Here is a 23903-nt window from a genome sequence, read left to right as displayed (position 1 = left end):
GTCCTTTGTCGTCTTTTGCTTCTTGTTTTTGTGTATTATTCTTTGAGGATGGAGGTCTGGTTGTCCACGTTTTGTTCAGTTCCAATTATTTTGATAGTTCAGGATGGGAAACTCTGGGTCCTACTGCCCTCAGAGTGTTTTGCCCAGACTTCCTCCATCCCTTTGTTCGTTTTGGCCAGACCTCCAGACTCCCATACTTTCTGTGAATTACTAGTCATTATTTGTAAATAAAACAATAAATGAATAAATAATAACAACAATAACACATTGTTTTGCGGAGTTTGTCAAAGGTGTTGGTGACCAATGTGAACTACGGACACTAATCTGGATCTGTAATTCTTCATAAATTAAATATCCAGGGTAAACAAGTTCAAATGTAAATAGTTTCAATCATAAAACATGAAAATAAAGAACCAAAAGTAAAATCTGATGTAGCAATCAGTAGGGAACAGGTGGGTTAAAGGTTAAACAGATTGCTGTTCTTCTGTAAAAAATGAGAAAATCTTCAATAAATACTTGTTTAAAAAAAAAACAGATTGCTGTTCAACTTTAAAACTTACCTCACTGAGAAGGACTGAATGTCACTCTTATGCCACCCTCCAGAAATTAGTCTTGTCCTTGCTTATATTAACTCTCTTTTTTCCTACTGTTGGTATAAGAGTGACATTTAGTCCTTCTCAGATGATACGCAGTTATATCTATCAATCAAGCCAGATGAAATTAATCAATTATCTAAATTACAAACATGTCAAGGACATAAAATCCTGGATGATCTGTAATTTTCTGATGTCAAAAAAAAAAAAAGAAAATTCTTGTTCTTGGCCCCAAAAACCTTAGAAACTCACTGTCTAAAGATATAGTTACTCTAGATGGCATTACCTTGGCCTCTTGCACCACTGTCAGGAATCTTGGAGTTATCTTTGATCAGGATTTGTCATTTAAATCCCACATAAAGCAAACCTCAAGGACTGCCTTCTTTCATTTACGTAATATTACAAAAATTAGACACATCCTATCACAGACAGATGCAGAAAAACTAATCCATGCATTTGTTACTTCAAGGCTGGATTACTGCAACTCTTTATTATCAGGTTGCCCCAATAAGTCCATTAAAACGCTCCAATTAATTCAGAACGCTGTCTTAAAGAGCTCATAGTACCCTATTATCCCTCTAGAACACTACGTTCTGTGAGTGCTGGGCTACTTGTGGTTCCTATAGTCTCTAAAAGTAGAACAGGAGCCAGAGCCTTCAGTTACCAAGCTCCTCTCCTGTGGAATCAGCTTCCAGTTGTGGTTCGGGAGGCAGACACCCTCTCCACAACTACTGTTGGGTCTCTGTAAATAATGTTATAAAGAGTTCGGTCTAGACCTGCTCTATGTGAAAAGTGTCCTGAGATAACTTCTGTTATGAATTGGTGCTATACAAATAAAATTGAATTGAAAAAAAGAAAATTGAATTGTCTTGAATGTAATTAAACAGGGTGTCCACCAGAGGTTGCCATTTCACTTGAAAATATTGCTGTGATACTTGTTTAATTGCCACAGCAGGCCTGCTGCCCAACTGGGTAGCCCCAGTGTTGCTCACTATGCTGGCTGGTTGAGGCCGCTCCGATCCAACTGTGAACTTTGACCTTGGTGTTGGTTCCAGTTAATTGAGGTCGAAAAATTAGACGCAGACAAAACTAACCCAAAATACTTCAAATGGCTACATAATAGGACTTTTATCCAAAGTGCTTTACGAGTGAATGAGGGGTTTTTGCTACTCATTCACTTGTAAACAGACATTCACACAATGACGTCAGTGAGCTACAGTGTGCTAGCTACACCATTAGAAGCAATTTGGGGTTCAGTGTAATGTGGATCAGAGAAGGTAGGGATTGAACCACCTACTCCCTCTACCTCCTGAGCCACAACCACACCGAGACTTAAGCTTGTCATTCATTTTCCGACATGGAAATCATAAATAAAAAGTTTCTCCTTGCATGCAGCTTGCCACTCTTGTGTGTCCGTATCACCAGTCTCCCATGGCATCTGCCCTCAGACTGGCTCATACTACGTAAAACCCACATTCTTGAACCTTGGAAATCAATCAGAAATGGACATGTTATGTACAGTATGTATGTTTATATGTGTCATGTGTGGTAATCGGCTAAGAATGGGCCTCTATGCTGCTACATTTTGGTGACCTGTACAGCTGGATCCATCGGGCTGAGGCCTAAAGGACACATTCGGAACAGGAAGAGGCCCAGTCCGTCCTCAGAATGAAGTTGTTGGAGAATCGCTAAGCTTGTCTATTAGACGCAGGAGATGTCACTTTGGTTTACTGTTGTTGGCCAACGTATTGACTTTCAGAAACGGAATATTTATAAGAATTCATTGTTAGTTGAACTGCGGGTTGTGTATTGAGCACTGACTGTACAATACACTATGGTGGACTGCTGGTGCCTTTTGAAATACCTGTTTGTTAGTGATCGTTAAGGGACAATGTACTGAAACATATGAATGTTAACAAAATGAACACAAATGAATGTTAGTTTCTGTTCGATGGACTTTGCCATCACTGTGTGAATGTGTGTGAAAGGGTGAATGTGGCACATAGTGTAAAAGCGCTTTGAGTGGTCGGAAGACTAGAAAGGTGCTATACAAGTACAGGTCCATTTACCATTTGCCATTTACTATACATTACTGTTTTGCATCCCATTATAAGATCAAGCTTCTCAACTGGAATTACTAATTTTACTACTTTTGTAAGAAAATAATTGCTAAAAAAATAAATAAATCCAAGTTTAGGAAATTATTATTTATTTATTATCTTACTTTGAGTGAGTTATCCATATTTATTATATGAATCATTTATATCTGCCTCTATTGGTCAACTTCTACTTCTAAGTTTCTGCAGGAGCTAGAGGACATGCTAGTAGAAAAGGGCATCGAGGCTATCTTACTTAGCCACCATGGCTGCTGACATTGCTACACATATACAAATGTAAAAGCCATTTTGCTTTCTCAGTATCTATTCAATCAGTCGGAGGAGCAGGATGACCTTCACTATGCCAGCGTCCACTTCTCCAACAACCAGGCAGATCCTTTGTACGCCAACATCAGACCAGCTGGACCCTGCAGACACAAAGAGGAAGAAGAAGAGGTTGTTGAGTACGCTGCCGTCAAATTTAACCGCGCCATTACTGACCCCAGGTGAGCTCTTCTCACGGGAACATTATCCTCATTAAAACATTTCCACAATTTCCTCCAATTTCCAATCTTTTCTTTCCTTTCAGGTCTAGAGTTCCACAAACTGTGGAGGATCCAGCTGCACTGTACAGTACAGTCATCAAAACATAAATACAACAGGAATCTATAGTCTGTTGATTTAGGGGATTCCCTCACTTTCCTCACTCTCCATGTGTCGTTGGAATCGGAAATGTCTCAACTATTGGATGGATGGTCATAAAGTTTGGTATAGACTTTCATATCCTGCACAGGATAACTTGACTTTGATGATCCCTGAACTTTTTCATTAGCGTTAGCAAATGCTTACACGTTCATATAACATGGTCAATGTAACAGATGTGTTGTGTAAATAGGATTTAAACCATTTTAGGGCAGTGTCCCTGATGCTGACCCACTTTTCAAGGCAATCCAAAAGGAAAGAGTGATCAACAGTGTCAAAAATTTACCTACCACCAGCATAAACTGTAAGTCAAAGGTTGTTTCTTACATTGATAAGAACATATTTGATGCTATGACACGCATTGAAACATGCAATCATTGGGGTGGCTTCAGTGTATTGGAATTATTTCGTTACTTGTTATAAATGTATTTTGCACTGAGATAAGACGTGCAGTTGAACTAGAATAGCTATGTCTGTGTGACCATAATTCATGCACATGAATGTCAGTGAGTAGGGCCTCGCTCTTCAAGTTCACACAAGTCCTCACACCCCGCCCAGCAACAACTCTGAGACGTCACATCAGGCACTGAAGAGTACAGTCCTTGCTGCAAGGATTGACAGAATATTCTTTACTAGATACTGAATAGATACTGAATTATACCTGCATTTACAGAAAGGAACACCACAAAACTCTCTCCCATTCTGTCTCATATAGATTACATTATGAAGTTGATATATAGTCTGCAAAATAACAGAATAAGTTCTTTTCTTGGTCATTTACTGTATTCACAATGCATAGTAATAATGTGAAGAGGAAGGGAACCTGGTGTATTTTAACTGCCTGCTTTCTGTGTCCTGCTTAAACCTCCCGACTACAGAGGACGTTAGAGTTCAAGACAGCTTCTTTCTGATTGTAGAAGTATTTGAGACTAATATATCTTGTGTACATTAATCGATTAATTAACATTTTCTTATTTGTTTTATTGTCATTGAAGACAGGAAATGAGAAGAGCGTTGAACAGCAGCAGTGGGTGTTTTTGTATTGTCCTCCTTCTCTGTCTAATAAATGTCAAAATGGCCACTTTTCAAGTATGAAGCTCTGTTTTCTGTATCATTACATATTTAGCACTAATGTTTTTATTGTAGTGATCTTGTGGTATAAAAACAATCTCTTCTTAGGTGAAACTGAACAGCAGAATCACAAACTGCTGGTGACACACTACTCTAGTACTTTGTCAGTACAATAAAAAAAAAAGTTCAAACTCAGGAATACAAACTCCAGAGGAAGGAAGGACGCAGCAATTTGCAGTTGAGCCACTGGTTTAATTTCAATTTAACTGTACCCTTACTGTAACATGACAAAATAATCTCAACTCAAAGGTTCATTGACAGACTTTAAGGAGGAAACATACAGCTTTTCTTGGAGCTATTCACCTAATTGACAGTGTAGCTGAGGGTTCAAAGCTCTGTCTTCAGCTTGTGGCTTTATGAGGCCGTTGAGTGTCTATCAGGACTATTGACATAAAAAATGAATGTCGTGTCTCCACTCCCACTTTACAAAAATCCCATCTTTTGCCAGTTGGAGCCAGAGTCTGCGCAGTATTGATCTGGGTTGGCACCGCGGTATCAAGGTCCCGCCCCTACGCCCGGCCGACTCAGTCTTGAGCAGGGCTCAACTGTTGATTGCTTCAAATAACTAATCAAAACTAAAGGTGTCAGAAAAATTAACACTTGAACAAACATCAGTTTGATAAGAACTAATGTCATGTTGTCCCATCTGCTAACATGAAGGCAATGAGCATTATGACGTATACTGTAGTCAGCCACCAGAGGGCAGTAGGGCTGTCACTTTTTCCAAAAATCACGTTTGAACAAATTTTTAATGACGCAATTTGTTCGAATGAATTCAAATAAATTATCTATAAACACAAAGTAAAATATATGTATGCTCCGCTCATCTTGGACCCTTCGCTCCACTGCCTCACTTCAATGGCAGGCTAATGTTAGCAAGTGAGTCTGTAGATTTGGTGATGTAGAGTTTGACAGCTGCGACAGAATCACACTGTTTCTCAGATGCTTTGCTCATCAGTGTCCTCGTAAAAAAACACATATACATATATGGGTCAGAATATACTGAATATACTTTATGTCAGTGGGATGTTGGTAATGAAACAGGTTTGGTACCAACGGGTCAAAGCCTAGTTTTTTTACTCATATGAAGTTGGTTGCTTGCAAAACATGACAATCGTCATTGTGATGTGGGTGTTTACTGGCATTTGCCTTATCATGTATGTTAATAAATAGAGGAAGTAAAGGTGGTCTTTTAACAGCCTGACATCCGTCTTCTGCTTCCAGATCACAGAGGAAAGACAGATTTAAAGACGACGTCCTTCTTCAGTGTAAGTAGAATTGTTTATTGATGTGACTGATGCTGTTTACCTCCTGTGTACATTATTATTTTACCTGCTGACATGTTTTATTGTCTCTGAAGCCTCACAGAGAGATGAGAGGAGCGGCTATGAGTTTAAGTGCAGCAGCGAGTGGATTTGTTGTCTTCCTTCTCTCTGTGTCAGATACTGTATATCTACAGTTACATTCACTGCATTAAAAGAGGGGGATCTGGGAAAATGTTGAAAGAAGTGGATCAAAGTTGTGTGAAAGACTTTTTGTGAACAATTGTTTAAACTTTCTAGACATTAATTTGTTTTCCTTTATTTTGTGTCATTTGTAATATTAAAATGATCTTATATTTCTTTTGCCAACGTCTTTTGATCTCGTCTTTTGCATAAAGTAGCTGTGTGCTGAGGACTTTTATGTATGATAACTCAAAGTATTGTTTGAGTATCTGTTTCCTCCTCACTCTGTGCAAACGTATTGCTCTGTTTCTCACAGTGAATTCACCACATACTGAGACAAATGTTCATACATCTGCACCACATCCTGCCGCTTCCTTTTCATACCAACCTCAGTGTGATATTCCCATGCTATGTGTTCAGTGTTTGACTTTTGTCTCATCTTTATATCATAGCTTCTGCACATTTTTTCGACACCTCAGTGTTATGCATTTGTTTTTAGTTTTCACACTTACTTCAGCAGCAACATGACCAGAGTGAACAGAGAGGGAATTAGAAGCAGACTGTCTCATAATTAATATTCATCCTCTTATACTGGTCAGTAAATTGTATTAAAGGTAACAGGTTCAATAATTCAAATTTAATTCAATTAAATTGTATTCCTATAGCGCCAATTCATAAAAGGAAAGTTAGAAATAGCATTATAATAATAGCAGAAAGAGAGAGAGAGAGAGAGAGAGAGAGAGAGAGAGAGAGAGAGAGAGAGAGACTTGATGATGATGTACTGCCTCAGTCACATAGAGATAAACTATAGAAAGCATGTGTACATCTTCCACTCTTTCTTTGCACTGACTGTGTAAAACTGAGCAAATATTTCTCCATGTATGTGTTCACTCTGGTAATTTCAGTCAGACAACTCACGCTTTAAATGTTTATTACAGCAGTACAGCATGTTTTTATATATAAACACATATACATATATGGGTCAGAATACCTAAGGACTGTCAGTGCAATTGAAGTTTTTATATATTTTTTCAATATTTAAAATAAACACTGTAATCAGTCACTTTTTGCATCCAGTACTGAGGCAGACTTTATGTCAGTGGGATGTTGGCAATGAAACAGGTTTGGTACCAACGGGTCATAGCCCTAGTTTCTTACTCTCTCATATAAAGTTGGTTGCTTGCAAAACATGACATCGCCATTGTGATGTGGGTGTTTACTGGCATTTGCCTTATCATGTATGTTAATAAATAGAGGAAGTAAAGGTGGTCTTTTAACAGCCTGACATCCGTCTTCTGCTTCCAGATCACAGAGGAAAGACACCTTTAAAGACGACGTCCTTCTTCAGTGTAAGTAGAATTGTTTATTGATGTGACTGATACTGTTTACCTCCTGTGTACATTATTATTTTACCTGCTGACATGTTTTATTGTCTCTGAAGCCTCACAGAGAGATGAGAGGAGCAGCTATGAGTTTAAGTGCAGCAGCGAGTGGATTTGTTGTCTTCCTTCTCTCTGTGTCAGGTACTGTATATCTACAGTTACATTCACTGCATTAAAAGAGGGGAATCTGGGAAAATGTGGAAAAAAGTGAATCAAAGTTGTGTGAAAGACTTTTTGTGAACAATTGTTTAAACTTTCTAGACATTAATTTGTTTTCCTTTATTTTGTGTCATTTGTAATATTAAAATGATCTTATATTTCTTTTGCTAACGTCTTTTGTTCTCGTCTTTTGCATAAAGTAGCTGTGTGCTGAGCACTTTTATGTATGTTAAACTCAGAGTATTGTGGGTATTTGAGTATCTTTTTCCTCCTCACTCTGTGCAAACGTATTGCTCTGTTTCTCACAGTGAATTCACCACATACTGAGACAACTGTTCATACATCTGCACCACATCCTGCCACATCCTTTTCATACCAACCTCAGTGTGATATTCCCATGCTATGTGTTCACTGTTTGACTTTTGTCTCGCAGGTCGCAGGTTCAATAATTCAATTTTTAATTCAATTCAATTTTATATTTATAGCGCCAATTCATAAAAGGAAAGTCAGAAATAGCATTATAATAATAGCAGAAAGAGAGAGAAAGCGAGAGAGAGAGAGAGAGAGAGAGAGAGAGAGAGAGAGAGAGAGAGAGAGAGAGAGACTTGATGATGATGTACTGCCTCAGTCACATAGAGATGAACTGTAGAAAGCATGTGTACATCTTCCACTCTTTCTTTGCACTGACTGTGTAAAACTGAGCAAACACTTCTCTATGTATGTGTTCACTCTGGTAATTTCAGTCAGACAACTCACATTTGAAATGTTTATTACAACAGTACAGCATATTTAGATTTTAGTGTCTAGGCTCCGACCTCATCATTCCCCGCAGATATGTTTACATAGAGATATTGGGGAGTGGTGCTGGGATCATCTTCAGTATGTCTGTTACAACAATGGACAGAAGATTAGGAGAGGAACATCTTCATATTCAGTCTCTGTTTATCCTACAGACAGCTATTCCTGTGGTGTACAAGGATATGAGAAGTTCCCCTCTCCACCAGTGTGTGAGTTTACTTACAGTCTTCCACTAACATAACACCATCTGATGGAGCCTTTAACCCGTTTACTGTACCTTAACTAATTCAGTGTTATTTGATGATTCATGGTGAAGAACTGGATAAAACCCAAATCTCTTATTTTCTGTTTCACCATAAATTATGAAAAATAACCGCTCTAAACAAGATTTGTGGAGTCTTTAGAGTTTGTAAATTCTTTGTGTGTCCAGACTCTTGGAAGAAATGACGGAGGATATTAAAATGACAAGAAAAACCTGTGCTTCTCATCATAGATATTCCCTGATTTTATGTTCTTCTATAGTTAGTTGACACTTCTCGTCTTTGTTTTTCAACTTGTGATTCAGCAATCTTGACCCTTAATTTCAGATATATATAATAAACAATTTTATTCAATTCAATTCAATTCAATTCAATTCAATTTTATTTGTATAGCACCAATTCATAACAGAAGTTATCTCAGAACACAAATAGAGCAGGTATAGACCGAACTCCTTATAACATTATTTACAGAGACCCAACAGTATCACCATGAGCAAGCACTTAGCGACGGGGTGCAAGGAAAAACTTCCTTTTTAAGAGGCAGACAGACAGACAGACAGACAGACAGACAGACAGACAGCAACAACAGTAGCAACAACTACACACATAGTAGTGACTGATGATGACCATGAAGAAGATGATGGCGACGACAACAATGATGGGGCACAATGAGCAGTGATTATAGTAATAATAGTAACAGTAGTAATAATAATAGTAATAATAATAATAACAATAAAATCAGTGATATTAGCAATGGGAGTAAAGCAGGATTATTATTATAATATATATTATTCTGGTCACTCCAAAAAAACAGGACTGAAAAGATGTTTCAAGTTGTGAGGAATTACAAGTTGTTAGTGTTACTATTGTTCAGACTTGGGGAGTAAAAGGCTGCATGTAACTAATAATATCAATTTAATCCATTATAGTTTCAGAAAAGAGATGTAATCACATTACAGTTACATTTAGTAAAAATTAGGATAACTAGCAGGATTACATTTTAAAATACATCACTTTTAACAAAGGTTCCTAGAGTTAGACTGTTCTATTGTCTTATAGAATACACTTACATCAATACTTCTGACATTTATTTCTCTTGTTGTTATTTGCATGTTTAGTGTCGCAGTAGTCCAAAAGCAACAGAAAGCTTCTTTTCTTTTCTGTTGTTCAGCATTTATATTGTACATCTAAATGTCCAGTTCCACTGTGAAAACCTATTATTATATCAAAGTTAAAAGATGTTCATGTTTTCTCCTCCAGATGCTCCGAGGGTTGCCTCTGTGTCAGTGAGTCCCTCTGGTGAGATAGTGGAGGGCAGTTCAGTGACTCTGACCTGTAGCAGTGATGCTAACCCAGCAGCTAGTTATACCTGGAACAAGAGGAATGGAAATCGATACCTTCAACCTCCCAGTAAAGAACCACAGTTTGTCTTCAGGTCCATCCAGTCCTCTGACTCTGGAGAGTATTACTGTACAGCTGAGAACAAACTTGGGAGTAGAACATCTGAATACATCTCTATTAATGTGAAATGTGAGTAAAATGTAGCTGATTTAAAAAGCATCTTGTAACTAATGACAACTGTTTAAAGCTTTATTACTCAGTCAGATGTTTTGCTGATCATGCATTTTCTTCAGCTCTGTCTGTTTCACATTCACAGTCTGCTGCTGTAGTTCACTTCAGTTCAACACATTTCAATCATAGTTATGTAAAAACATTTACTTCTGTTTGTGCTTAAAATTGTGAGAGCACCATTCTTCTCCTCTTAGAGTTTAATGTTTATTAGTCAAGTTGCCACACACACGCACGCACGCACGCACGCACACACGCACGCACGCACGCACGCACGCACGCACACACACACACACACACACACACACACAAACACACACAAAACTGAAATTCTTTTACTTATCATATTGTCACTGCAGTTGATCAGTTTATTGGACCATTCCCCACAAATATCAAACCTACCATGAAGAATCTTGGTATCATCTTTGACCAGCATATAACTTTTAACCATCATGTTACAAAACTGTTCCAGTCCTGTTTCCTTCAGCTACGAGATTTAAAAAAATCAGATGCTTCCTGTCTTCCAGAGATCTCAAACTATTAATTCACACCTTCATTTTCTTCCGTCTAGATTACTGTAATTCCCTCTACACCTGCCTCAGTCAAGCTTCCTTCAATCATTTACAGTTAGTTCAAAATGCAGCCGCCAGACTTTTAACCAGAACCAGCATCAGTCCCACATTACTCCTGTTCTCACATCCCTCCATTGGCCTCCTGTAAAATACAGAATCAACTACAAGATCCTGCTGATTACATATAAATTAATGCACTTCATGACCTTGCCCCCCATTACATTTCAGATCTCCTTGTTCCTCATTCCACTCCTCAACCACTGCGCTCCTCAAATCTTGGTCTTTTATCCATTCCCCGCTCTAACTGCAAAACTAAAGGTGACCGTGCCTTCGCTGTTTAGCCCCAACACTGTGGAATCACCTTCCCCAATCACTCAGATTGATGAATCCTTGGACTGTTTTAAGCAGCTCCTCAAAACCCTCCTCTGCAAGCCTTTTTATAGATCTCCTGTCCTGTGTTTGTTTACTTATTGTTGTTGTCTCTCTTTTCCTCTTGTTTGATTCATCTGTATGTTAGTATTTATATGTTGTTTATGTATGTATATGATTGTATATGTTTGTGTGTGTATACATTGATATGTATATATGTGTATATATACGTTTGTATGTGTGTGTTTATATTTATTTGTTTGTTTGTGAAGCACTGTGTGACTGTGTCCTAAAAAGTGCAATATAAATAAAGCTTGACTGACCTATTCTTACAATTTTAGGCCCAAAGTCACAAGACAGCGTCTACTTGTTGATGTGTGTGAAAGGAGTGAATCAACATCCCCTTTATGGCTAATATTAGCTTCCTATTTTGCCTGTTGTTCAGCATTTATATTGTACATCTTAATCTCCAGTTCCACTGAGAAAACTCGTCTGCATCTTAAAGTTAAAAGATGTTCATGTTTTCTCCTCCAGATGCTCCAAGGGTTCCCTCTGTGTCAGTGAGTCCCTCTGGTGAGATAGTGGAGGGCAGTTCAGTGATTCTGACCTGTAGCAGTGATGCTTACCCAGCAGCTACTTATACCTGGTACAAGAGGAATGGAAATCGATACCTTCAACCTCTCAGTAAAGAACGACAGCTTGTCTTCAGGTCCATCCAGTCCTCTAACTCTGGAGAGTATTACTGTAAAGCTGAGAACAAACTGGGGAGGAGAACATCTAACTACATCTCTATTAATGTGAAATGTGAGTAAAATGCAGCTGATTTAAAAAGCATCTTGTAACTAATGACAGCTGTTTAAAGCTTTATTACTCAGTCAGATGTTTTGCTGATCATGCACTTTCTTCAGCTCTGTCTGTTTCAAATTCACAGTCTGCTGCTGTAGTTCGCTGAGCAGCTACAGTAGATGATGAAAAGGCAGTTTTATTTACAATTGGCTCCCAGATCTGTACGGATGTTCAGGGGATTCAAACCATCAGCAATCCAGAAAACCATCAGTAAAGTTTCAGATGCTCCCACACATAAATATCCATCCAACATCCAATGTGGCCAAAGACTTCTGTCCTGTTATCAACCCTGTCTGACATGATCTTCATATAGTACTTAGTTTTTCCAAATACATTGTCAAGTAAACAAAATTGCTGGATGGATTTCGTTGTGTTGCAATATTTTGGGGATTGTACCATTAAGTCACCGGAGGACCCAAATACAGTGGAAGCTTTTACTGCAGAACAGTGAATACTATTTGATATTCTTATTGGTAACAGCAACACTGAGTATGAAAGTAAACATGTCAAACCATCAATGAAATATAAAGTCTATTGATTCCTGAGCTCATGACAACCTTAAGTATAATATCAATAAGTATATAGATCCAACTCTGCTCATCAATACTCAATCAGGGCCATCACTGCAGTATTTACAACACATTAAAATCATAGTTATGTGCTATAATTCGCTTTTGTCTATGTTTAAAACTATAAGAAGATAATTATAGTCTTCTTTTGGAGTTTAATGTTTAGAAGTCACATCATCTAAAACACACACACACACACACACACACACACACACACACACACAAACAAACACACACAGTGTAAAAGGACACCATGTAGTTTCTGATACTGGAAGAAATCAAGCTCCACCACTTTTTTTTGATAAACTAGAGTCTATTTCTGTTCCACTGTGAAAATGCAACCTCATCTTAAAATGAAATATTAAATGTGTTCATATTTTCTCCTCCAGATGCTCCGAGGGTTCCCTCTGTGTCAGTGAGTCCCTCTGATGAGATAGTGGAGGGCAGTTCAGTGACTCTGACCTGTAGCAGTGATGCTAACCCAGCAGCTACTTATACCTGGTACAAGAGGAATGGAAATCAATACCTTCATCCTCCCAGTAAAGAACCACAGCTTGTCTTCAGGTCCATCCAGTCCTCTGACTCTGGACAGTATTACTGTACAGCTGAGAACAAACTTGGGAGTAGAACATCTAACTACATCTCTATTAATGTGAAATGTGAGTAAAATGCAGCTGATTTAAAAAGCATCTTGTAACTAATGACAACTGTTTGAAGCTTTATTACTCAGTCAGATGTTTTGCTGATCATGCACTTTCTTCAGTTCTGTCTGTTTCACATTCACAGTCTGCTGCTGTAGTTCACTGAGCAGCTACAGTAGATGATGAAAAGGCAGTTTTATTTACAATTGTCTCCCAGATCTGTACGGATGTTCAGGGGATTCAAACCATCAGCAATCCAGAAAACCATCAGTAAAGTTTCAGATGCTCCCACACATAAATATCCATCCAACATCCAATGTGGCCAAAGACTTCTTTCTTTGGGTTCCTGGATAGCCCTTACCAGTCTATCTTCAGCTGTCACTGTCAATTAAAAAAAATAAAAGCCCAAGAATTACATTAAAATAAAGACTTCTGTCCTGTTATCAACACTGTCTGCTAGAAATTATCTTCATATACTCGTAGTTTTCCAAATTCATTTTAAAGTAAAAGTTCTTGCTGCCTGGAATTCATTATGTTTTTTTTATAAACTAGAGTCTATTTCTGTTCCACTGTGAAAATGCAACCTCATCTTAAAATGAAATATTAAATGTGTTCATGTTTTCCCCTCCAGATACTCCGAGGGTTCCCTCTGTGTCAGTGAGTCCCTCTGGTGAGATAGTGGAGGGCAGTTCAGTGACTCTGACCTGTAGCAGTGATGCTAACCCAGCAGCTTCTTACACCTGGTACAAGAGGAATGGAAATCAATACCTTCAACCTCCCAGTAAAGAACCACAGTTTGTGTTCAGGTCCATCCAGTCCTCTGACTCTGGAGAGTATTACTGTACAGCTGAGAACAAACTCGGGAAGAAGACATCTAAATCCATCTCTATTAATGTGAAATGTGAGTAAAATGCAGCTAATCTAAGAACTGATTAAGGCTTTATTACTCAGTCAGATGTTTTGCTGATCATGCACTTTTTTCAGCTCGGTCTGTTTCACATTCACAGTCTGCTGCTGTAGTTCACTGAGCAGCTACAGTAGATGATGAAAAGGCAGTTTTATTTACAATTGGCTCCCAGATCTGTACGGATGTTCAGGGGATTCAAACCATCAGCAATCCAGAAAACCATCAGTAAAGTTTCAGATGCTCCCACACATAAATATCCATCCAACATCCAATGTGGCCAAAGACTTATGTCCTGTTATCAACACTGTCTGATGTGATCTTCATATAGTACTTAGTTTTTCCAAATACATTGTCAAGTAAACAAAATTGCTGGATGGATTTCGTTGTGTTGCAATATTTTGGGGATTGTACCATTAAGTCACCGGAGGACCCAAATACAGTGGAAGCTTTTACTGCAGAACAGTGAATACTATTTGATATTCTTATTGGTAAAAGCAACACTGAGTATGAAAGTAAACATGTCAAACCATCAATGAAATATAAAGTCTATTGATTCCTGAGCTCATGACAACCTTAAGTATAATATCAATAAGTATATAGATCCAACTCTGCTCATCAATACTCAATCAGGGCCATCACTGCAGTATTTACAACACATTAAAATCATAGTTATGTGCTATAATTCGCTTTTGTATATGTTTAAAAATATAAGAAGATAATTATAGTCTTCTTTTGGAGTTTAATGTTTAGAAGTCACATCATCTAAAACACACACACACACACACACACACACACACACACACACACACACACACACACACACAGTGTAAAAGGACACCATGTAGTTTCTGATACTGGAAGAAATCAAGCTCCACCACTTTTTTTGATAAACTAGAGTGTATTTCTGTTCCACTGTGAAAATGCAACCTCATCTTAAAATGAAATATTAAATGTGTTCATATTTTCTCCTCCAGATGCTCCGAGGGTTCCCTCTGTGTCAGTGAGTCCCTCTGGTGAGATAGTGGAGGGCAGTTCAGTGACTCTGACCTGTAGCAGTGATGCTAACCCAGCAGCTACTTATACCTGGTACAAGAGGAATGGAAATCAATACCTTCAACCTCTCAGTAAAGAACCACAGCTTGTCTTGAGGTCCATCCAGTCCTCCTACTCTGGAGAGTATTACTGTACAGCTGAGAACAAACTCGGGAAGAAGACATCTAAATCCATCTCTATTAATGTGAAATGTGAGTAAAATGCAGCTAATCTAAGAACTGATTAAGGCTTTATTACTCAGTCAGATGTTTTGCTGATCATGCACTTTCTTCAGCTCTGTCTGTTTCACATTCACAGTCTGCTGCTGTAGTTCTCTGAGCAGCTACAGTAGATGATGAAAAGGCAGTTTTATTTACAATTGTCTCCCAGATCTGTACGGATGTTCAGGGGATTCAAACCATCAGCAATCCCGAAAACCATCAGTAAAGTTTCAGATGCTCCCACACATAAATATCCATCCATCATCCAATGTGGCCAAAGACTTATGTCTTTGGGTTCCTGGATAGCCCTTACCAGTCTATCTTCAGCTGTCACTGTCAATTAAAAAAATTAAAAAGCCCAAAAATTACATTAAAAAAAAGACTTCTGTCCTGTTATCAACACTGTCTGCTAGAAATTATCTTCATATACTCGTAGTTTACCAAATTCATTTTAAAGTAAAAATTCTTGCTGCCTGGAATTCATTATTTTTTTTTATAAACTATAGTCTATTTCTGTTCCACTGTGAAAATGCAACCTCATCTTAAAATGAAATATTAAATGTGTTCATGTTTTCTCCTCCAGATACTCAGAGGGTTCCCTCTGTGTCAGTGAGTCCCTCTGGTGAGATAGTGGAGGGCAGTTCAGTGACTCTGACCTGTAGCAGTGATGCTAACCCAGCAGCTTCTTACACCTGGTACAAGAGGAATGGAAATCAATACCTTCAACCTCCCAGTAAAGAACCACAGTTTGTGTTCAGGTCCATCCAGTCCTCTGACTCTGGAGAGTATAACTGTACAGCTGAGAACAAACTGGGAGGGAATACATCTGAATACATCTCCATTAATGTGAAATGTGAGTCAAATGCAGCTGATTTAAAAAGCATCAGTAAAGTTTCAGATGCTCCCACACATAAATATCCAGCCAACATCCAATTTGGCCAAGGACTTCTGTCCTGTTATCAACCATGTCTGACATGATCTTCATATAGTACTTAGTTTTTCAAAACTTACAAAATTGCTGTCTGGATTTAATTGTGTATCAACATCTTAAGGATTGCAGGAGCTTTTTGTACCACACACAGTTAAATATACTGAACCAACATCATCAGTTGGTACCATAAATTCACGGGAGAACACGAATGTAGAGGAAGCTTTCACTGCAGAAAAGGCTAAGATGAAGCTATTTTCATCTTTTCATCTTTTGCAGATGGTCCAAAGCTTCCCTCTGTGTCAGTGAGTCCCTCTGGTGAGATAGTGGAGGGCAGTTCAGTGACTCTGACCTGTAGCAGTGATGCTAACCCAGCAGCTACTTATACCTGGTACAAGAGGAATGGAAATCGATACCTTCATCCTCCCAGTAAAGAACCACAGCTTGTCTTGAGGTCCATCCAGTCCTCTAACTCTGGAGAGTATTACTGTACAGCTGAGAACAAACTTGGGAGTAGAACATCTAACTACATCTCTATTAATGTGAAATGTGAGTAAAATGCAGCTGATTTAAAAAGCATCTTGTAACTAATGACAACTGTTTGAAGCTTTATTACTCAGTCAGATGTTTTGCTGATCATGCACTTTCTTCAGCTCTGTCTGTTTCACATTCACAGTCTGCTGCTGAAGTTCACTGAGCAGCTACAGTAGATGATGAAAAGGCAGTTTTATTTACAATTGGCTCCCCAGATCTGTACGGATGTTCAGGGGATTCAAACCATCAGCAATCCAGAAAACCATCAGTAAAGTTTCAGATGCTCCCACACATAAATATCCATCCAACATCCAATGTGGCCAAAGACTTATGTCCTGTTATCAACCCTGTCTGATGTGATCTTCATATAGTACTTAGTTTTTCCAAATACATTGTCAAGTAAACAAAATTGCTGGATGGATATCATTGTGTTGCAATATTTTGGGGATTGTACCATTAATTCACCGGAGGACCCAAATACAGTGGAAGCTTTTACTGCAGAACAGTGAATACAATTTGATATTCTTATTGGTAACAGTAACACTGAGTATGAAAGTAAACATGTCAAACCATCAATGAAATATAAAGTCTATTGATTCATGAGCTCATGACAACCTTAAATATAATATCAATAAGTATATAGATCCAACTCTGCTCATCAATACTCAATCAGGGCCATCACTGCAGTATTTACAATACATTAAAATCATACCTATGTGGTATGATTTGCTTTTGTATATGTTTAAAATTGTAAGAAGATAATTAGTCTTCTTTTGGAGTTTAATGTTTAGAAGTCACATCATCTAACACACACACACACACACACACACACACACACACACACACACACACACACACACACACACACACACACACAAACACACACACACACACAGTGTAAAAGGACACCATGTAGTTTCTGATACTGGAAGAAATCAAGCTCCACAACTTTTTTTTTATAAACTAGAGTCTATTTCTGTTCCACTGTGAAAATGCAACCTCATCTTAAAATTAAATATTAAATGTGTTCATGTTTTCTCCTCCAGATGCTCCGAGGGTTCCCTCTGTGTCAGTGAGTCCCTCTGGTGAGATAGTGGAGGGCAGTTCAGTGACTCTGACCTGTAGCAGTGATGCTAACCCAGCAGCTTCTTACACCTGGTACAAGAGGAATGGAAATCAATACCTTCAACCTCCCAGTAAAGAACCACAGTTTGTGTTCAGGTCCATCCAGTCCTCTGACTCTGGAGAGTATTACTGTACAGCTGAGAACAAACTCGGGAAGAAGACATCTAAATCCATCTCTATTAATGTGAAATGTGAGTAAAATGCAGCTAATCTAAGAACTGATTAAGGCTTTATTACTCAGTCAGATGTTTTGCTGATCATGCACTTTTTTCAGCTCGGTCTGTTTCACATTCACAGTCTGCTGCTGTAGTTCACTGAGCAGCTACAGTAGATGATGAAAAGGCAGTTTTATTTACAATTGGCTCCCAGATCTGTACGGATGTTCAGGGGATTCAAACCATCAGCAATCCAGAAAACCATCAGTAAAGTTTCAGATGCTCCCACACATAAATATCCATCCAACATCCAATGTGGCCAAAGACTTCTGTCCTGTTATCAACCCTGTCTGATGTGATCTTCATATAGTACTTAGTTTTTCCAAATACATTGTCAAGTAAACAAAATTGCTGGATGGATTTCGTTGTGTTGCAATATTTTGGGGATTGTACCATTAAGTCACCGGAGGACCCAAATACAGTGGAAGCTTTTACTGCAGAACAGTGAATACTATTTGATATTCTTATTGGTAAAAGCAACACTGAGTATGAAAGTAAACATGTCAAACCATCAATGAAATATAAAGTCTATTGATTCATGAGCTCATGACAACCTTAAGTATAATATCAATAAGTATATAGATCCAACTCTGCTCATCAATACTCAATCAGGGCCATCACTGCAGTATTTACAACACATTAAAATCATAGTTATGTGCTATAATTCCCTTTTGTATATGTTTAAAAATATAAGAAGATAATTATAGTCTTCTTTTGGAGTTTAATGTTTAGAAGTCACATCATCTAAAACACACACACACACACACACACACACACACACACACACACACACACACACACACGCACAGTGTAAAAGGACACCATGTAGTTTCTGATACTGGAAGAAATCAAGCTCCACCACTTTTTTTTTTCTAAACTAGAGTGTATTTCTGTCCCACTGTGAAAATGCAACCTCATCTTAAAATGAAATATTAAATGTGTTCATGTTTTCTCCTCCAGATGCTCCGAGGGTTCCCTCTGTGTCAGTGAGTCCCTCTGGTGAGATAGTGGAGGGCAGTTCAGTGACTCTGACCTGTAGCAGTGATGCTAACCCAGCAGCTTCTTACACCTGGTACAAGAGGAATGCAAATCGATACCTTCAACCTCTCAGTAAAGAACCACAGTTTGTGTTCAGGTCCATCCAGTCCTCTGACTCTGGAGAGTATTACTGTGCAGCTGAGAACGAGCTGGGGAAGAAGACATCTAAATCCATCTCTATTAATGTGAAATGTGAGTAAAATGCAGCTAATCTAAGAACTGATTAAGGCTTTATTACTCAGTCAGATGTTTTGCTGATCATGAACTTTCTTCAGCTCTGTCTGTTTCACATTCACAGTCTGCTGCTGTAGTTCACTGAGCAGCTACAGTAGATGATGAAAAGGCAGTTTTATTTACAATTGACTCCCAGATCTGTACGGATGTTCAGGGGATTCAAACCATCAGCAATCCAGAAAACCATCAGTAAAGTTTCAGATGCTCCCACACATAAATATCCATCCAACATCCAATGTGGCCAAAGACTTATGTCCTGTTATCAACCCTGTCTGACATGATCTTCATATAGTACTTAGTTTTTCCAAATACATTGTCAAGTAAACAAAAGTGCTGGATGGATTTCGTTGTGCTGCAATATTTCCGGGATTGTACCATTAATTCACCGGAGGACCCAAATACAGTGGAAGCTTTTACTGCAGAACAGTGAATACAATTTGATATTCTTATTGGTAACAGCAACACTGAGTATGAAAGTAAACATGTCAAACCATCAATGAAATATAAAGTCTATTGATTCCTGAGCTCATGACAACCATAAATATAATATCAATAAGTATATAGATCCAACTCTGCTCATCAATACTCAATCAGGGCCATCACTGCAGTATTTACAACACATTAAAATCATAGTTATGTGCTATAATTCGCTTTTGTATATGTTTAAAAATATAAGAAGATAATTATAGTCTTCTTTTGGAGTTTAATGTTTAGAAGTCACATCATCTAAAACACACACACACACACACACACACACACACACACACACACACACAGTGTAAAAGGACACCATGTAGTTTCTGATACTGGAAGAAATCAAGCTCCACCACTTTTTTTTGATAAACTAGAGTGTATTTCTGTTCCACTGTGAAAATGCAACCTCATCTTAAAATGAAATATTAAATGTGTTCATATTTTCTCCTCCAGATGCTCCGAGGGTTCCCTCTGTGTCAGTGAGTCCCTCTGGTGAGATAGTGGAGGGCAGTTCAGTGACTCTGACCTGTAGCAGTGATGCTAACCCAGCAGCTACTTATACCTGGTACAAGAGGAATGGAAATCAATACCTTCAACCTCTCAGTAAAGAACCACAGCTTGTCTTGAGGTCCATCCAGTCCTCCTACTCTGGAGAGTATTACTGTACAGCTGAGAACAAACTCGGGAAGAAGACATCTAAATCCATCTCTATTAATGTGAAATGTGAGTAAAATGCAGCTAATCTAAGAACTGATTAAGGCTTTATTACTCAGTCAGATGTTTTGCTGATCATGCACTTTCTTCAGCTCTGTCTGTTTCACATTCACAGTCTGCTGCTGTAGTTCTCTGAGCAGCTACAGTAGATGATGAAAAGGCAGTTTTATTTACAATTGACTTCCAGATCTGTACGGATGTTCAGGGGATTCAAACCATCAGCAATCCAGAAAACCATCAGTAAAGTTTCAGATGCTCCCACACATAAATATCCATCCAACATCCAATGTGGCCAAAGACTTATGTCTTTGGGTTCCTGGATAGCCCTTACCAGTCTATCTTCAGCTGTCACTGTCAATTAAAAAAATTAAAAAGCCCAAAAATTACATTAAAAAAAAGACTTCTGTCCTGTTATCAACACTGTCTGCTAGAAATTATCTTCATATACTCGTAGTTTACCAAATTCATTTTAAAGTAAAAATTCTTGCTGCCTGGAATTCATTATTTTTTTTTTATAAACTATAGTCTATTTCTGTTCCACTGTGAAAATGCAACCTCATCTTAAAATGAAATATTAAATGTGTTCATGTTTTCTCCTCCAGATGCTCCGAGGGTTCCCTCTGTGTCAGTGAGTCCCTCTGGTGAGATAGTGGAGGGCAGTTCAGTGACTCTGACCTGTAGCAGTGATGCTAACCCAGCAGCTTCTTACACCTGGTACAAGAGGAATGGAAATCAATACCTTCAACCTCCCAGTAAAGAACCACAGTTTGTGTTCAGGTCCATCCAGTCCTCTGACTCTGGAGAGTATAACTGTACAGCTGAGAACAAACTGGGAGGGAATACATCTGAATACATCTCCATTAATGTGAAATGTGAGTCAAATGCAGCTGATTTAAAAAGCATCAGTAAAGTTTCAGATGCTCCCACACATAAATATCCAGCCAACATCCAATTTGGCCAAGGACTTCTGTCCTGTTATCAACCATGTCTGACATGATCTTCATATAGTACTTAGTTTTTCAAAACTTACAAAATTGCTGTCTGGATTTAATTGTGTATCAACATCTTAAGGATTGCAGGAGCTTTTTGTACCACACACAGTTAAATATACTGAACCAACATCATCAGTTGGTACCATAAATTCACGGGAGAACACGAATGTAGAGGAAGCTTTCACTGCAGAAAAGGCTAAGATGAAGCTATTTTCATCTTTTCATCTTTTGCAGATGGTCCAAAGCTTCCCTCTGTGTCAGTGAGTCCCTCTGGTGAGATAGTGGAGGGCAGTTCAGTGACTCTGACCTGTAGCAGTGATGCTAACCCAGCAGCTACTTATACCTGGTACAAGAGGAATGGAAATCGATACCTTCATCCTCCCAGTAAAGAACCACAGCTTGTCTTGAGGTCCATCCAGTCCTCTGACTCTGGAGAGTATTACTGTACAGCTGAGAACAAACTTGGGAGTAGAACATCTAACTACATCTCTATTAATGTGAAATGTGAGTAAAATGCAGCTGATTTAAAAAGCATCTTGTAACTAATGACAGCTGTTTAAAGCTTTATTACTCAGTCAGATGTTTTGCTGATCACGCACTTTCTTCAGCTCTGTCTGTTTCACATTCACAGTCTGCTGCTGTAGTTCACTGAGCAGCTACAGTAGATGATGAAAAGGCAGTTTTATTTACAATTGGCTCCCAGATCTGTACGGATGTTCAGGGGATTCAAACCATCAGCAATCCAGAAAACCATCAGTAAAGTTTCAGATGCTCCCACACATAAATATCCATCCAACATCCAATGTGGCCAAAGACTTATGTCCTGTTATCAACCCTGTCTGACATGATCTTCATATAGTACGTAGTTTTTCCAAATACATTGTCAAGTAAACAAAATTGCTGGATGGATTTCGTTGTGTTGCAATATTTTGGGGATTGTACCATTAATTCACCGGAGGACCCAAATACAGTGGAAGCTTTTACTGCAGAACAGTGAATACTATTTGATATTCTTATTGGTAACAGCAACACTGAGTATGAAAGTAAACATGTCAAACCATCAATGAAATATAAAGTCTATTGATTCCTGACCTCATGACAACCTTAAATATAATATCAATATGTATATAGATCCAACTCTGCTCATCAATACTCAATCAGGGCCATCACTGCAGTATTTACAACACATTAAAATCATAGTTATGTGCTATAATTCGCTTTTGTATATGTTTAAAAATATAAGAAGATAATTATAGTCTTCTTTTGGAGTTTAATGTTTAGAAGTCACATCATCTAAAACACACACACACACACACACACACACACACACAGTGTAAAAGGACACCATGCAGTTTCTGATACTGGAAGAAATCAAGCTCCACCACTTTTTTTTGATAAACTAGAGTGTATTTCTGTTCCACTGTGAAAATGCAACCTCATCTTAAAATGAAATATTAAATGTGTTCATGTTTTCCCCTCCAGATGCTCCGAGGGTTCCCTCTGTGTCAGTGAGTCCCTCTGGTGAGATAGTGGAGGGCAGTTCAGTGACTCTGACCTGTAGCAGTGATGCTAACCCAGCAGCTTCTTACACCTGGTACAAGAGGAATGGAAATCAATACCTTCAACCTCCCAGTAAAGAACCACAGTTTGTGTTCAGGTCCATCCAGTCCTCTGACTCTGGAGAGTATAACTGTACAGCTGAGAACAAACTGGGAGGGGAATACATCTGAATACATCTCCATTAATGTGAAATGTGAGTCAAATGCAGCTGATTTAAAAAGCATCAGTAAAGTTTCAGATGCTCCCACACATAAATATCCAGCCAACATCCAATTTGGCCAAGGACTTCTGTCCTGTTATCAACCATGTCTGACATGATCTTCATATAGTACTTAGTTTTTCAAAACTTACAAAATTGCTGTCTGGATTTCATTGTGTATCAACATCTTAAGGATTGCAGGAGCTTTTTGTACCACACACAGTTAAATATACTGAACCAACATCATCAGTTGGTACCATAAATTCACGGGAGAACACGAATGTAGAGGAAGCTTTCACTGCAGAAAAGGCTAAGATGAAGCTATTTTCATCTTTTCATCTTTTGCAGATGGTCCAAAGCTTCCCTCTGTGTCAGTGAGTCCCTCTGGTGAGATAGTGGAGGGCAGTTCAGTGACTCTGACCTGTAGCAGTGATGCTAACCCAGCAGCTAATTATACCTGGTACAAGGAGAATGAAGACTCACCAAAAACATCAGGACAGATCTTCACCATCACTGACTTCAGACCTGAACACAGTGGGAATTATTACTGTGAAGCCCAGAACAGAAGAGGACGCCATAACTCCACCTTACATCTGAT

At 38.5% G+C, this 23903-nt stretch overlaps 1 protein-coding gene across 1 annotated transcript in view; it reads left to right on the top strand.

Moving 5' to 3' along the window:
• The window catches only part of LOC127354506 (sialoadhesin-like), a 140136-nt gene that overhangs the window by 102085 nt on the left and 14148 nt on the right, over positions 1–23903 (top strand). The window contains exons 30-33 of the mRNA XM_051384443.1: positions 9936–10096; positions 15014–15188; positions 17976–18070; positions 19055–19127. Coding sequence (XP_051240403.1) covers positions 9936–10096; positions 15014–15188; positions 17976–18070; positions 19055–19127 — 504 coding nt within the window. The remainder of the gene's footprint in view (positions 1–9935; positions 10097–15013; positions 15189–17975; positions 18071–19054; positions 19128–23903) is intronic.

Source organism: Dicentrarchus labrax, unplaced genomic scaffold (assembly GCF_905237075.1).
Source record: "Dicentrarchus labrax unplaced genomic scaffold, dlabrax2021, whole genome shotgun sequence".
Classification (NCBI taxonomy): domain Eukaryota; kingdom Metazoa; phylum Chordata; class Actinopteri; family Moronidae; genus Dicentrarchus; species Dicentrarchus labrax.
Note: the sequence above shows the minus strand (reverse complement) of the source record. Positions and strands in the feature narration are given on the sequence as shown.